Source organism: Manacus candei, unplaced genomic scaffold (genome assembly GCF_025592945.1).
Source record: "Manacus candei isolate 608988 ecotype Guabito, Panama unplaced genomic scaffold, ASM2559294v1 h1tg000076l, whole genome shotgun sequence".
Lineage (NCBI taxonomy): Eukaryota > Metazoa > Chordata > Aves > Passeriformes > Pipridae > Manacus > Manacus candei.
Window position 1 is genome coordinate 538,230 of NW_026138124.1, and position 15,453 is coordinate 553,682.

At 47.9% G+C, this 15,453-nt stretch overlaps 1 protein-coding gene across 2 annotated transcripts in view; it reads left to right on the forward strand.

Annotated features, from left to right (window-relative positions):
• Window positions 1-15,154, forward strand: part of GTF2IRD1 (GTF2I repeat domain containing 1) — a 72,782-nt gene extending 57,628 nt beyond the window's left edge. For both annotated transcript variants that reach the window (XM_051809582.1, XM_051809583.1), the window contains 9 exons: window positions 765-948; window positions 1,654-1,682; window positions 2,422-2,520; window positions 6,855-6,902; window positions 10,717-10,794; window positions 12,612-12,804; window positions 13,246-13,283; window positions 13,979-14,115; window positions 14,893-15,154. In XM_051809582.1, the coding sequence (XP_051665542.1) occupies window positions 765-948; window positions 1,654-1,682; window positions 2,422-2,520; window positions 6,855-6,902; window positions 10,717-10,794; window positions 12,612-12,804; window positions 13,246-13,283; window positions 13,979-14,115; window positions 14,893-14,967 (881 nt within the window). In that variant the 3' untranslated portion in view covers window positions 14,968-15,154. The remainder of the gene's footprint in view (window positions 1-764; window positions 949-1,653; window positions 1,683-2,421; window positions 2,521-6,854; window positions 6,903-10,716; window positions 10,795-12,611; window positions 12,805-13,245; window positions 13,284-13,978; window positions 14,116-14,892) is intronic.
• The last annotated feature ends 299 nt before the right edge of the window (window positions 15,155-15,453 follow it).

The following is a 15,453-nucleotide window of genomic DNA, read 5'->3' on the forward strand; positions in this document are numbered from 1 at the left end:
AAAAAGCTGGGGAAAATCACCCTTCTGTTCCCCCTACAGGCTGGGTATGATTATTAAGGAATTCCCTGAGGTAGCATTGAAGGCCAGGGCAGGAGAGCAACACTGAAGACACATCCCAAATGACCCTCACTGCCTTCTATGTTATCATGTCATACGCTGATATCACATAGTACAGCAAAAAAGCAGCAATGCTGATCCTTCCACCTGCTCTGAAATGCTGATGTTCATATACGGGAGTTTGTGCAGGGTTAGGTACCACAACCAGGTGAACAGACCCAAGCAACATTGTGACCTAATAACCTCCAGGTCTTAGCTAAGGCCCCTCCTGGTTACTGCAAAAATTAACCCTCTCCTGGCAGGAACCAGGACACCCCATTTTCTAGGCAGGGGTAAGACTTGTGCATGTTTCCAGCTACCTTAGAGTGGGAACATGCCTATGGAGTTATCTCCAGATAATGTCCCAAAGCAAAGAGCAGCAGCTTTCCATCCTTCCCACTGCAGTGCATGGTCATCATTGTGCAGGACGATACCTCTCTTCGGCCCCACTAGCTCTGCTGCCCATGTGTGCCTGTCTTGGGATCCCTTTACTACCATCATGGAGGCAGCCTGAAAATGTTGGTCCTTGATCTAATGCTGACCTGGTGCCTCAAGCAGCCTGCCCACGTTGTTCCGTGCCTTGGTAGGGTAGGGATGGAGCCAGAGCCTCGGCAGAAATGGTATCCCTGGCATCCCACACACTCACTGCTTACTCTCTTCTCTCCCAGGTGAGGCCTTGGGCATTAAATACCCTGTGCAAGTGCCATACAAGAGGATCAAGAGCAATCCAGGGTCAGTGATTATAGAGGGACTGCCTCCTGGGATCCCCTTCCGGAAGCCCTGCACCTTTGGCTCACAAAACCTGGAGAGGATACTAGCTGTTGCTGATAAAATCAAGTTCACTGTGACAAGGTACATGGCAAGAAGTGTCAGCTGCCCCATGAAGGGGAAGAGGAGGGAGCCCACCTAAATGCACCCTCTGCTTTGTAGCCTCAGTGGGGCAGGTCTGTAAATGCTGTAAGTGCCTCCAGCCCCCCAAGGCAGCAATAGGGTCAACAGAAAGGAGTGGACCATGAAATGGACACTCCCGCTCTTTCCTCCCACTTGCTGCCCAGGGAGATGGTGGGGCAGGCACTATCCGGAGAATAAGGTTCTCGGTGTGATTGATGTGCAAGCAGAGAACTCTCAGCCCCTTTTTTAGGAGGCATGAGGCAGATAATTGCTGGTGCAGGGAAGTCCTTTAGCACTGCCTGTTCATAGCAGGGTCCTTTTAGTTTTGCATCCAGAGGGGACGGACACAAGTGGGAGGGGAAAAGCACTTTAGCTGTGTATCACACTAATGTGACACGGGGAAAAAAAATGGACTTTTAAGAGTGGCTCCATCACCCTCTTGCTGGACCATGCTGCCTGTCTTCTTACCAACAGGGTACATGCTGCCCCAAGCAGGGATCTCATCCCCACAGAGCTCCTGCTGGTCCCCCATGAGTCATGCCACAGCATGTGAAGGACAGGTTGATTCCCAGCCTTCCCTGGGCCATAGGAGGGTGTTCTGTCCAGGCATGCTGGCTTCCCAGTACCATTTCATTTTAAATCTCCTTTTTTTCTTATTTTTCACAGGCCTTTTCAAGGACTTATCCCCAAACCTGGTAAGAGATGATGCCTTTTTGTCTAAGCAATGTATTTGCCAGGTGTTTAGTGGTGGTCAGGGAATTGTAAAATGTGGATGGCAAGCAATAATTTTATCAGCTGGAGAAAGGTTGTCCCAACTTCACTTTCCTGGGCTTGCCACTTTGGTTTTGTTGTTGTTTGGTGCATTTGTTGCCTGAGACAGCTGGCTTTAGCGTCACATATCGGTACTGCTGCTGTTTCCTTGAAATGATGGCATTTTTCAAGGGCTAATCTAGGGCAGGGATCTGTTTTCTATTTAAGAAAGCACCCACTTTCTTAAGTGTTTTCTTAAAATAAATCTGCATTGCAATGAGCTGGCAAGTTTGGTGGCAAGGGAGGGTCATGGGAAGGGGTGGTTAACCACAAGGGTCCATGCTGGGCTGCAGCAGTGTGGCACTGAAAGCCCACTCCAGCTTGTGGGAATTTCGTGTGCAAATACACTGGGAAAGTCATGGCAGAAGAGAGGACAGGGTGTCTGGGACGCACTCCATACACAGCTGCTCAAATCACCATCCCAGAACCGTGTCCTTCACTGTGTATTCCCGCAGTAGCTTTGTCTCTCATTTCTAGGCTGCCCCAAAAAAAGAGCTGCCATCAGAAATGTGGGTAAAAACCTGTCTCGATTTTAAATGTCTGTAATCACAACTATTGGAAGAGCACAGCTGGGTGCAAAGAACCTTGTCATCTTTATTCATGGCTTTCCATTTCCTTGGCCAGCCTCCATGGCAATGGCACAATTTAGGAAAGACAAATATGGCAGAGAGGAAAACATTTATATACCCTTATTTGGAACAGCAGAAAGAGCTCTAACAAAAGGTGAGCTGTCAGAAAAATTCAGACATGGTCTTTGTGTTCACCTTCTGTGTCCCTGTGTAGGCTCCAGCCAATAATGCCTCAAGACCTCTGCAGACCTTGGCCTTAGACTTGTAGCTAGACCTTAAATGAGTTCTCAGTGAAACACGAGTTTTGCAGAACTCTTGTTTTCCACAGAATTACATGGTTATGTATCTGCTCCTCCAGCCACATCTTGTCTTCCCATTCCCCAGCCATAATCAGTGTAATTGCATTAAGAGACCCTGATCTGACACAAATCACACCATTAACAAAGGAGAACATCAGAAGGCAAATACTTCAACATGCTACCTGACTGGAAGATGCAGCCTGATAAATAGAGATGGAGAGGAAATTGATTTTCTTTTTGATGCACAACATTTTTTTCTCTCCTTCTCCAGCTGAATGCTCCCCCCATGGACTGGCCCTTCTGCAAACCTAAAGATATATTTTATTATGTGTATTGTGGTACCCTGAGCAGACTCGGCAGGTTGCAGCATCCCTGCCAGGCTCGGTGCTTCAGTCTCTCTCCTCCCACTGAGGTTTTAGATAAGGGGAGTCACAGATGAGGGGTTTTCCTTACTTGACATCTCAATTTGTTATAGATTATTTCCCATACTTGCCAAATCTTCAGAGACAATTCCAGGACTTATAATGATTTTCTAGTAGTCAGATTACTATTGGAATATCTCCTCAAGAAAAGAGCTATTTGTATTTTGCCCCCCTGAAAAATCCCCACTGGCAGCAATTAACCAGTCATTTGCTTTTCCATGCCATTACACGAAAGTTGATGGTGGCAACACAGTAGTACACTCACTGCCTTGGCTTTGATTGCTTTTCATCTGCCTTAGCAAAATGAATGATTTCCAACTAGCCATAGTTCACTAAAACTTTAAGAGCATCCTTTTTACCTCAGTCTTGTGTAGTGAAGCCCTGCCGTGTAAAATGAGCAGCAGTGGGCTTGGCCTTAAAACAAAATCAATAAAAATCACTTTTATTTCATAGAGGAGGGTTAAAATGAAAGCAATAGTTACTCCCAAGCAGGATGGTATTGCAGAGGTCTCTAAAACTGGAAAGCCCAGGAGGTGACTTTATAAAGGTAAGGGAAATTAATGGGTTTTATGGATCACTTTGGCCAAAAATCACATGAAAAGTACACATTTTAAGGAAAAGGGGAAATTTAACATAATTTTTTAAAAAATCACTTTGGAGTGATTTTAGTTGCCTTTAGGTTAAATTATGGGGTTTAATTTGCTTTAAAGTTGTGCACCTCCTGCATTGCAAAGAGCATTCCCAATAAGTGCAGGACCATGGATCTCTCTCTTTCGTGGACACCCGTTTTTTCAGTGCAACAGAAACAGAGAAAAGGATTTCAGTATGATCTGAGCACCTCAGTGCTTTCTTCTCAAGATAATCTGTAGTTTATCTGTTGAGGTGGTATCTTCCCTCTACTGGGAAATGGGGATGGAGGGAGCTGCTGGTGCAGAAGCAGCTGGGGGTGCTGTGCCTTCAGGGATGTTGTTTGCAGAAGGAGGTGGATTTTGGGGGGAATGAGGCTGGTGTTTGGAAAAAAAAACCATCCACAGTGCAGGTTTGCAGCTTCTCAAAGATGGGACAATATCCCTGAGACCACTGGTACCAGCACTTCACCTCTGTGACTCCCCTGAGGGCTTTAACACAGAAGCACAATTCTCCTGGCATCCAGAGGTTTTTGTTTTGATTTCCAGTGTCTTTTCTCCAGACTACTAAAAATGTCTGGTCTCTGCTCTGCAAAAAGACCTTCAAAACCCGTTTTTGAAAGCAGAATGATCTTTCACCATTTAACAGGAGCGAGTGAGAAGGGGTAAAGCTCCAGTGCTATAAACACTGTGCTTATCCTTTCTCTTTTTCTTTCCTGAGGCACAGAGATACAAAACTGGCTTAATATGAGCCTTTGAAAAAAAAAATCAAGCATAAGTAATCTAGCACAAACATAAAAAAATCTTTCTGTATGTTAATTTTTATGTCTTTTGATTGAAAATGTACACCAGCTACATCTGTCCTATTCCCCAAGCTCTCTACCACCCTGATAGATTATTTCCCATACTCCAATTAATAAAGTAGGGCAGGCAGTGTTCTTTAATTAAAACAACCAGAGCACAATCCTCCTCAAGACTTTGATGAGATGTGCCTTGCATTTGAAACTCCTAGCGAGAAAAAAAAGAAAACAGGAAAGCAGTGATGGGGCTGAGCGCATCTTACTCCATCACCAGGTTGCTTTTTGAGGTCCATGTGCCTCTCCCTTTACCCCTCTGCCCTGTTTACCCCTCGTGGGAGCAGCGAGGCCCGGGGTGAATTATTTTTCACTGTTTCTAGTCTGAAGGTGAAAATTCAAACAGATAGTGTGAGTAGGTGTGGAGCTTCAAAGCCTGTCTGTGATTCCAATCACCTTTTTCTTTCCCTAATTTTGGTCTGCTTTTCCCATTTGCCTGTGTGTTTGGCATCCTCTCACTTTCAAGAAGGCAGCACCATTGCCTAGCTCATCCCAACACTCGTGTTCACTTTGCTCTTACCTCCCTCCTGCTCCCCACCACCCTTATATCCTGCTGGGTCTTTCAGAGACCCCCCACTCCATTTTTCAGGGTGCTTATCACAGGGTGAGATGAGTACTGCTCCATCCTGGCTGTGGTCCAGCACTTTGGGATGCAGTCCATACCTCACAGCATTGTGGCCCTGAGCCTGGTGGAATGCTTCCCATGGTTAAGGCTCAGGACGTGTGGGTTAGCAGGACAAGAAATTTTAATTATCTTTCTTAACCAGCATGATTTCATAACAGTGTCTTGAAATCTTCCCCTCAAATGCTGCAAAAACCTTTGGGTTGCTGCCAACCAAAGGAAATGCAGTACTGCCCTTCCTAAACTGGTTCTGATCCATATTGGAAAGATGCTGCCATATGTTTCTATACCTCACTGCTTGCAGTCTGCTTGCACTCCTGTCTCCATTCCTCCTTGACAGAAGTCATGCTAGGACCTTGTTCCCTCTTGGCTTGGACTCTAACTTGGCTTTCCCAGCGTCAGCATAATCCATCTGCATCTCTTTCCCTGTGATAAGCATTTAGTGCTATGGGTGCTGCCCTCAGGGTGCCCACTCAAGCAGACTGTCACCAGCGATTTGGGAGACCAGGCTGCAGAGAGCATCACTTATTTTCAGTGCTCCTGCTGTGTGACAGCGAGTGGCAGTGCTGCAACCACTTATGGCAGGATTTGTCCTGCTGCAGCCCAGGGGTGCAGGGCCCAGCTCAGTGTCCCAGCTTATGAGGGTCTGAGGTCTGTGCCCAAAGCTCAGTGCGTGCAATTGCACTGGGCAGAACCCCATGTTTTTCTCTTCCTTTGGTGCCACTGAACCGAAGGGTTCTCATCCCCCACACAGGGCAGCAGCAGAGCACTGTGCTTCAGTGGCTGCTTTCCTGAGCCTCCTTGAAATGTGGAATATGTATTTTATTTCAGATTGCTTATGCCTCTGTTAAGAAAATTTAGACACATGCTCCTGCTCTCTCCCCAATCCCCTCCAGTTTGCCAGTGCCAGTGCACTGCAGCTTGGCAGTAAGAGCCTCCCCACTGAGCCCCTTCCTTGCCCTGATGCTGCAGCCTCAGCTTCCCCACTGGCTGTCCCTGTGGCTGTGACTTCAATGGGATGAGCCGCTTCGTTCCTCCTTTTGCCCATCATGCAAATCCTGGCCCCAACCCTGTCCCTGCAGCTTTTCACCAGGAAATTAATTTCTTTTTGATATCGCTCGTCTCTTTGGAGTCAGTGGCAAGCACCAGCCTCTCCTTAGGGACTCCTCTTTCTCCTGTTTTCCCCCATTGCTGCAGAACTGACACAGATTCCCTGTTTGCTTTTCATCTGCTTTAACCTCAGATTTTTTTCTCCTCTGATGCTGGAACAGCCATGCAGCACAGCCGCTGCTGCTCTGGCACATGCCATAAATGCTGCCATTCAACCGTGCATCCCTGGGCATGTGTGGGCCTTGAGCTGCCCAGGAGTGCAGCATATCTCAAGGGATGCTCACAGGCCCAGACACATTCCAAACAAAGCAGGTGCTGCTGCAAGGCGGAGAGCCCAGCTCACCACTAAATAGCTCACCCAGCAGTTATTTAGCTACCAAAATTGTCTCTGTGCCAAGGGGCCTCAGGACCAGAGGAATTTTAAGCTGCTAGGGACAGAGTTGTCCTGGGTTTTGCTTTAGTTTGTGACCAAGAAACCAAGCTGCAGCACTCATGGCTCTCTTTTTCTTTCTCTTTCTTTTCTTTTTTTTTGTCTTCCGGTAACTTGCACTGTAGCCCCTAGACGGATAACATCCTTGGAAAAAGCGTACGCTGCCTTGAATGGTACGTAGCTCAGTTGATGCATCGTAGATGGTAGCAGACAAGAAATGCACTTGCGTTTTAATATGGGAATGAAAATGTCCAAACCCCCCAAATTTCAGGTATTTTTTTTCCTCTCTGCTCTGTTTCCCTGTGATACTCCAAACTGAATGATACAGTGTTTTATTGTTGTTATTATTCTCTCTGCATTTCTAAGCGCTGTTGCTGTAGTCCCTGGGCATCAGAGCCAGTTCTGCTCCAGCCAAACCACTGTGCCATGTTCTCCTCAGCTCATCCATGTGTCCCAGCAATTAGTTTGTTAAAAATCCACTTACCATTCAACAGAGAGCTTGCATGGATTTGGGTTGGGGGGTTTTTGCTTTGCTTTAATTCATACTCTGGGCCAAGGCTGGTGTGTAGCCATGAAGGCTTGGGGGATTTAAGATGTAGACTAATGTACAGGAATAAGGAAGAGCTCTCCTGCCTGTACCTGTGGCAGGCAAGGCAGATCCAGCGGTAGTGCAAGCAACCAGCTGGAATTCTGTCTGCGTGTCTAGGTGTCAAGTTTATAGCTCCGTTTTAAAAACATACATGTGTTGAGGTTATTCTAACTACATTTAAACCTGAGTTACTGCGGAATAGCCTCAGTAAAGGCAGCAGGTTTATTCTGGATTTGCACAGGGGTATAACTGAATTGCAGCCATGGAAGCTTGAGGTGGAAAGAATTCTCTTAGGAGTAAGGGCCAGATCCTGGCTGTTGTAAGCATCCTGCCATGGCTGGGTGTTTCTTTGATGTGTCTGGGATTGGCTGCAGAAGGGATCTAAGCCACATTCTCAGTGGGATGTGTTGGGCAGTGGCAGTTTTCCTCATGAAACAGGCTTCATGACACGTGTTTTGGTAACGGAAGGTTTTTACCCCATGCACAGTGGCCCAGTGGAGGAGGGGCATTGCCTGGAGCAGCACTCAAAGGATGCTGTTGGTGGCATGGGAAGGAGAAAGGCTCCACTGGGTACCCTGCTTGGCCATGCTGCAGCTTCACTGCCAAGATCAAGGCTCTGCACGTGCCATCATGAACACAGAACCATTGTTTATCCTTGGGATACCTTGGATTTGGTTTTGTGTGGGTTTTTTGAGTCACTAGAAGAATAGGCAGTGATTTGGATCCTGTTGTCCAACAGCAGACACCTAAAGCCCAGTTTAATAATTACTAACTGTAACTTGGTGTTTTTCAAAGAAACGTCAAGTTCTGACAAGGAAAAAAGCAAATGGTGCTTTAAAAATGTGACCATATGGATGTAAGTGCCTATGGAAGCCAGGGCTCCTGGCTTCAGGCAAGTAGGACTGGGGACAAAAGGTTAATCAACTGGCTACTTTTTGGAAAAAAAAAAAAGATAACACAGAGCTGAAGCCAGCAGCATGGATAAACCTGCTTGATGGGACTCTGCACATTTCAGGAGTAGCAGTGGCTTCCTTGAGTTGATTAATTCCCAAATCCAAATGGGTAAAGCCAAAGGGACATGGAGATCTCTCTTGCCTTGGGACGGAGGGGCAGGTCCCCAAGAAGCAGCGCCAGTGGGCAGAGCCTCCTCTTTGGCTTCTCTGTTATGCATGCTCAGTTCCAGGTTTTTCATATTTGTTTGTGTCCTTAGATGGGAATTCATGAGTACTGCCCACTGCAAGGTGGAAAAAACCCCTTGGGATCTTGTTTTTGGCACTCACATCGCTTGGGGCATGAGCGGAAAGGAAAGAGCTGCTTCATTTTTCAGTCCCAGAGAATTACATGAGTGAGAACACTGAATTTTGGTGTTTCTTTGTCTGCTACCATCTACACATCCACACGGGTGTGTATATACAGCCCAGAAACTGAGCATCGATGACAAGGAAGTCACAGAGGGAGCCTATAGGGTTGGCCCCTGCTCGCCTGCCATGACCTCTGAAGCAGCGCTGGAAGGCATCACCTTGAAATCAGAGCTCCCTGGCAACCTTTAAGTTTCATCTATTCTATTTATTTTTTGTTCCATGCCATTCAAGCTCCTTTGTTGCCCTTTCTGGATCTGAAGCACAACTTGGCCCTGGGGTTTCTTTGCAGAAATGTCTTTTTGTTTTTTCCTAGTTATATCAAGGCAAAACAATTGTTTTCCAGGTGGAGAAGAGGCTTTTTTGAGGCTGTACTGTACAGTAGCAGAGTGCAGAGGTTTAAGGGTGCCAGCTTCTCTCCAGCACCTGCAGCAGCAGAGTGGCTGAGGTGTGGGATGGGGTTGTTTCTGCCAGGGGTGCTGAGTGCTGGGCTCAGTCCCATGCTGAGGGACTCACGATGGGTTTTCACCTTGTGTTTAAAACAAACCTGCCAGCCATTTGTTTACTTAAAATCAAAACAAAAATCATGTGCTCAAAATAATCAAAAATCATAATCATGTGATTGCTTAAAATGAAACTAAATAGCTTCAGACTGGAGGCAGAGGATGCTTGGATCCCTCATGCCAGGGTTTACAGGGCTCACCTTAATGCTATAAAAACCCACTGTGAGACCCCACCTGGAGCACTGCATCCAGCTCTGTGGCCCTCAACACAAGAAAGACCTGAATCTGTTGAAACGAGTCCAGAGGAGGCCACAAAGATACCCCAAGGGCTGGAGCACTTCTGCCATGGAAACAGGCTGGGAGAGCTGGAGGTGTTCACCTGGAGAAGAGAGGGCTCTGGGGAGACCTTAGAGCCCTTTCCAGTACCTAAGGGCTACTCTCTCCAAGAGAGCTGGAGACAAACTTTGAACAAGTGAGAGGACAAGGGGGAATATCTTCACACTGGCAGAGGGCAGGGTTAAATGGAATATTGGGAAGAAATTCCCCCCTGTGAGGGTGGATGAGGCACTGGCACAGGTTGCCCGAAGAAGCTGTGGCTGCCCCATCCCTGGAAGTGTTCAAGGCCAGGTTGGACAGGGCTTGGAGCAAACTGGTCTAGTGGAAGATGTCCCTGCCTGTGGCAGGGAGTTGGAACTGCATGGTCTTTAAGGTCCTTTTCAACCCAAACCTTTCAGGGATTCCATGATGTCTACCCAGTGGCTTGCCAGCCAGGGTGACAGTGCCTGCCTTGGGTGCAGTGAGGGTTCTCTTTGGGAGGAGAGAATGTGGGAAGGAGACCCCACTGAGCTGATCCTGCACAGCACATCACAACTGGCTCAGGACTGGAGGGGTGACCCCAGCAAGAGGCAGATAAAGTTCGTTCACTTGGTGCTTTATACCTGTAGGGGTAAAAAAGCATCGAAGGGGACCTGTAGTGACCCCACTTGTTTGTCCTGGAGCCTCCTGAGGATGCTAAATAGCTGAGGGTAAAAATCTACTGAATTAGACACATCGTTTGAAATGAGAGAATGGAGGAGAAACTGTTTAGCATGATGAGGATAATTGAAAAAGCTAGTAAAGCCAAGCTGATTATATGACATATTATAAAACAATACTGTACTTAAGAGCCTAGCCATAAAAGTGTTCTCTCGTTCCTTGATGTCGCTTGTGGGAGCATTCACGGCACTGAGGGCTTGAGCATCCATTGCTTTGCATTTTTTCTAGTAATTTTCTAGTCATACACCCCTCAATGTAGACGTAAAATGCTCTCAGCCATGGCAGTGCATGGCAAATGGAGATCTGTCAACATTTTAGAGCTGCTTTGCACAGCTCTGAAAGGCATCACAGGGTGCAAGGATAGAGCAGCACCTCTGAGGTGTCCCCAGGCCACGCTGAGGCAGATGGATGGGGACACCGTCGTGCATTTTGGCAGTGGGATTAGTTTTCCAGGGGCTCAGAAGGAAACAAGGTGTGTTCATGCCTGTCCTTGCTTTTGCAGATGAGGATGATGCCAACAGGCTCGGAGAGAAGGTGATTCTCCGAGAGCAAGTGAAAGAGCTTTTCAATGAAAAATACGGTGAGTCTCCGCCTGCATGCATCACAGAGGGAGCCTGGTTTTGCTGACAGCAGCTGTAGTTAAAATTAATTCCACCAAAGGCCTCTATTTATAGCCTGAGCACACCGCAGCTGCCGCAGCGCAGGTTCCATCCTGCTGCTCCATGTTACAGCCTTTCCCCAGGAACATCCCTGTGTCTTGCTTCTGGCAGCTGGGACTGTGACCTGCTTGTTGACAGCTCATCCTTGGCAAGGGGAAGGAGGATGGCAAAATGCAGTACAGAAGCAGGATTTGTTCAGTCTGCTGTCAGTCTTTGATGCATTTTTAACATGTCCTGATCTGGCATGAGCCAAATACCGAGTGTGCTGCCCTGTGCCAGCCCCTGCCTGCCAGGCTGAGAGCAAGGCTGGAACCCCATCCTGACATGCAGCACGTGTGGGGAACAGTTTGCTGAAGCTGCAGTGGAAAAGGAGGTCAGAATAGTGACAATTTGAAAATGCCATCTGCAGGCTCCTTGTGCTACCCAGCAAACCTCTCCTTCCACCCATCCTTGGGAAAAGGAGCAGCAGGAATAGCTGGGGGTGGGGGGTCTGTAGGAGCCAGCGTAGGGTGCATGACCCTGCATCTTGACCCTGCAGGTTGGGCTGCCTCTGCTCTTGGCTGCCCCTTGCCATCATAGGGGCACAGCTGTGCAGTTATTTTTCAGCCTCTGAGTCCCCAGGGCTTCACAGCCAGGCCACAGCAGTTCAGTGGCACCCCACAGCTTCAGTGTGGTGTCTAGCCTCCCTCCCCAAAATAACTGCCTGAGGGAGAAGGAAAATAGCCAAACTCATAGCAAAGCAGCAGGGAATGTCATTGCTGTCCTTTCTCATCTCCTCTTGTCAAGGCTGCTCACCCTTCCCAGTCCTGTTTATTTTGAGGTGCTGCTTGCAGCAAGGGCTGTGTGCTGCTTTGAGGGTGGATTTGTGTCACTGGAGGTGCCAGCTTATGTGCACAGCGCCCCAGGAGGCTGGTGCCAATGCTCTGAGCATCTCTATCCATTCAACCCTTGGGAGGGCTGAGCCCACAGCAGATCCCTGCTTTCTCATGGTCCTGGCACTGTTTATGGAGCAGAAGATGCCAGGTAGGCTCCAGGGACAAACTTTCTGTGAGGAAATCCAAAAATGTGGCTGAGGCACCACTCACACCTTCATGTTTTGGGCTGCAGAGACACAAGGTGGGAACAGGCTCTTACAGTCAGAAAGAACCAGCACAGGAGGGAGGGATGTTCACTGCTCCCCATCAAGTAGGAACTGAAGGGGTATCCGGAGAGGTGAGCAGCAGGTTTAATCGCACAGAAGGAAGTGCTTCTAATGCAACAAGGAATTAAATTGTGGTATTTCGCTGCCATAGGATGTTGTGGAGGCCAAAGAGAGAAACTGATTCCAAAAAATGGGCAAGAGTGATGTGACTGTGATGTGATGTGATGATGAGGCATGGCAGTGATATCCACCCCAGTGATCCCCTAGAGGGAAGTGGAAATGGGCAAATCTCTCCCATTTGCCCCCTGTCCTGGGTTGTCTCTCATGCTGCTGCTGCTGGTCCAGCTGCTGGTGCAATGGGCGTGCTCTGAACTCACCAGAGGCTCCTGCAGAATTCTAAATGGAGGCTAATAGAGCAGACAGTAAATTGGGCAAGTAGATGTGAAACAGCTGGGTGGGGTGTGGCTGCAGCAAAGGTCAGGCATTATGGCAGCCATGGCATCCCAAAGTCCCCTGGGGCTCTTGGTCCTTCAGTTGGTTGGGTCTGGAGCCCCTTGGGGTAAAGCTGGTATGCTGTCCTCTGCTCTGCCATTACAGGAGAGGCTCTGGGCTTGAACCGGCCTGTCATGGTGCCCTATAAACTCATCAGGGACAGTCCTGATGCCGTGGAGGTTACTGGGTTGCCAGACGATATCCCGTTCAGAAATCCCAATACCTATGACATTCATCGGCTGGAGAAGATCTTGAAGGCACGGGAGAGCATTCGGATGGTGATTATAAACCAGCTCCAGTAAGTCCCCCCAGCTTTGTGATGGGGGAGGTTACTGTTCTTTAAGTGTTGTCTTTGCTTCTTCAGCCACGAGTGGGGTAACTCACCACAGGGCCACCAGAGCCACCATGTACATTGTCCTGTGCTGCAGGGAGGTGCTCGCCTGTGGGTAGGCACAGCAAAGGGTTAGCAGGGCTGATTTTTCCCCTCTTTCTTGTGCAATTTCTGATGATCATGCTGGGAAGGGACATGACATGGGGGCAGGAAACTCAGAGACCCAGCTGAGTTCTTTCAGGTTGCTTCCCTCTGGGGCACACTGGGGATCCTCTGAGTCCCCTCTCTGTGCAAAGGGGTGTTGGAGGAGGCAGCTCAGGGTTGGGGTCTGGGCTGTGTCCCAGCATGGGCAGGCACACAGGGTGAAACAACAGCATCTGCCTGACTCACCCATTGTCTCTTCCACAGGCCATTTGCTGAAATCTGCCCCGAGGTCAAACAAACAGGTAAGGGAAGGGCTAGGACATAACTGGCTTTCCCAGCTCTACAGGAGAGAAAATACAAAGGCAAAATGGATGGGGGTTGTGAGGTGGTGTTCAAACCTCCCACATCCCTAGGGCTGGCTGGGGAGAAGATCCTACCTCAGTAGGCTAAGCATCTGTTCATTAGCAAACCATCCTCTTAAATGATTCCAGTTCTGTGAGCTGCAGGAAGACTGGGCTGTTCGTCTCAAACTTCCAGCATATTCTGGAGGATGTGATTATCTCTCTCCCATTAGCAATTTACTCACCATGAGCAATTTATTCACTGGTTAAATTTAATCCATTGTTTAGCTTTTGAACTTCTAAGGAAACAAGGTTTCTGTGATCACTGGGAATGTGTTTCTCTCTCTGTCCCATCCTCCCCAATAAATCTCAGCCAGTTTTAATCAAATGTGTCAGAATTAGCAACCCTAGAGAAAATTATGATCCTATTAGTGTTATGAAAATGGGTGGCTTTTTAGAGAAGGGAGATCTGGCAAGCAAGAGCATGCCTTCAATGTAAGGAAAGCTGGCAGCTCTGTGCCAGATCATGGAGGCTGAGCAGATTGCTGTGGGGAGATGTTCTGTGGGAGGCGAGGTCAGAGCGGCAGGAAGAGACTCCACATTTAGGGGCCACTTGCAGGGCTTGGACACCTCACGCCTTTCCTCTCTCCTTGCAGAGAAAGACATCAGTGTTCCCAAACGGAAGCGGAAGAGGATCTCTGAAGGAAACTTGGTATCTTCCTCTTCCTCGTCTTCCTCTTCCTCCTCTTCCAATATGGAGTCTACATCATCAACAAATCAGATCTCACTTGTGGTAAAGCCTTCCAAATATTAGGGGGGTTACTGCCTACCTATCTTTCTGCTTCTGGATGCTGCTCTTTGTTCTCGAACCGTCACCACCTCCCTCTGCCTGACAAACACTATTAAGTGTGATGTAAAATGGCACAAGCAGGTTTGGCAAAGAAGGGGACACACCTGTGGGGCTACCTTTTCCTGCTTGGTTTCTCTGGGGGAGGTCAGCAGACCAAAGCGTCTGCCACTGCTTGGGGCTCTCCCACATCCCTGCTGGGTGCCATGGGGGTACTCAGCTTTAGTGGGAGCCACACGTGAGCTGCACACAGACTCGGGCAAATTCTCCCACCCCACTGGGTTAAAACACAGATGCTGGTGGCATCGTCTCGGGCCTGTAGCGCCTCTTGGCAGGACCCAGTGGTTCCCCATGATCTGAGCTGTGCCGGGTGTACCTCCAGCTCAGTCCTGGGAGTGATGCAGAGCTTCAGCATGCCACAAACCCACAAAAATAGGAAACAAATCAGGGAGATGCATACAGCTGCACTCCCTCAGGGCTTGGCTTTGGTTGTGGATGATACAAAATAAAACTCCCCCCCAAAAGAGCAAGAGAAATACAAATTTAGAAGTTTTTTTGTCAAGTTTGCCAATGGTTTTTTGATTTGGGGTTGGTTCTTCTCCTCTCCTTGGAAAGTGGGAGCAACGGCTGGTGTCGAAACATGTCAGAGGTTTGGTGTGTGTATGGTTTTGTGTTGTGTCCTAACAGAGACTTTTGCCTTCTTTTTCTCTCCCTCTCTTTCAGCAATGGCCCATGAACATGTACATGTTAGACTATGGTGGTCTAAACGTCCAGATCCCAGGACCTATTAACTATTAGACCTCAATACTGAATAAGAACCTCAAATGAGAGAATAAATAAATAAATAAATAAATGTAATTTATGTAAAAAGTGTATATTCCAATATGTATCAATGCCTTTTAGTTTTTCCAATGATTTTTACACTATATTCCTGCCATCAAGGCCTTTTTAAATAAAAATAAAAAGTGTTGCCTTGCTCTTAAAAGTACTTATTTTATTACATATAGTATTGATAAATAGATTTATAGGTAAGAGTAAGGGCAGAAGGGCACCCCTGGACAGACCTTGTCAGGCTTTGGCTGCTCAGTAAATCCGTAGTGTCACCAGTGCTTGAAGTCAAGAGGTCTGCAATGTTTTAATGTTTCATTTAATTTAAATCAAAGTTGTAAAAATCCATGTACAGAGCTGCCAGGGGAGTGGTACCGAACTGCAGTGGTGACAGAGGAGAGGGAACCAGCCCTTCTGAACATCAGGCACCTGCACTCATGAGTCCTGTCAGCTCTG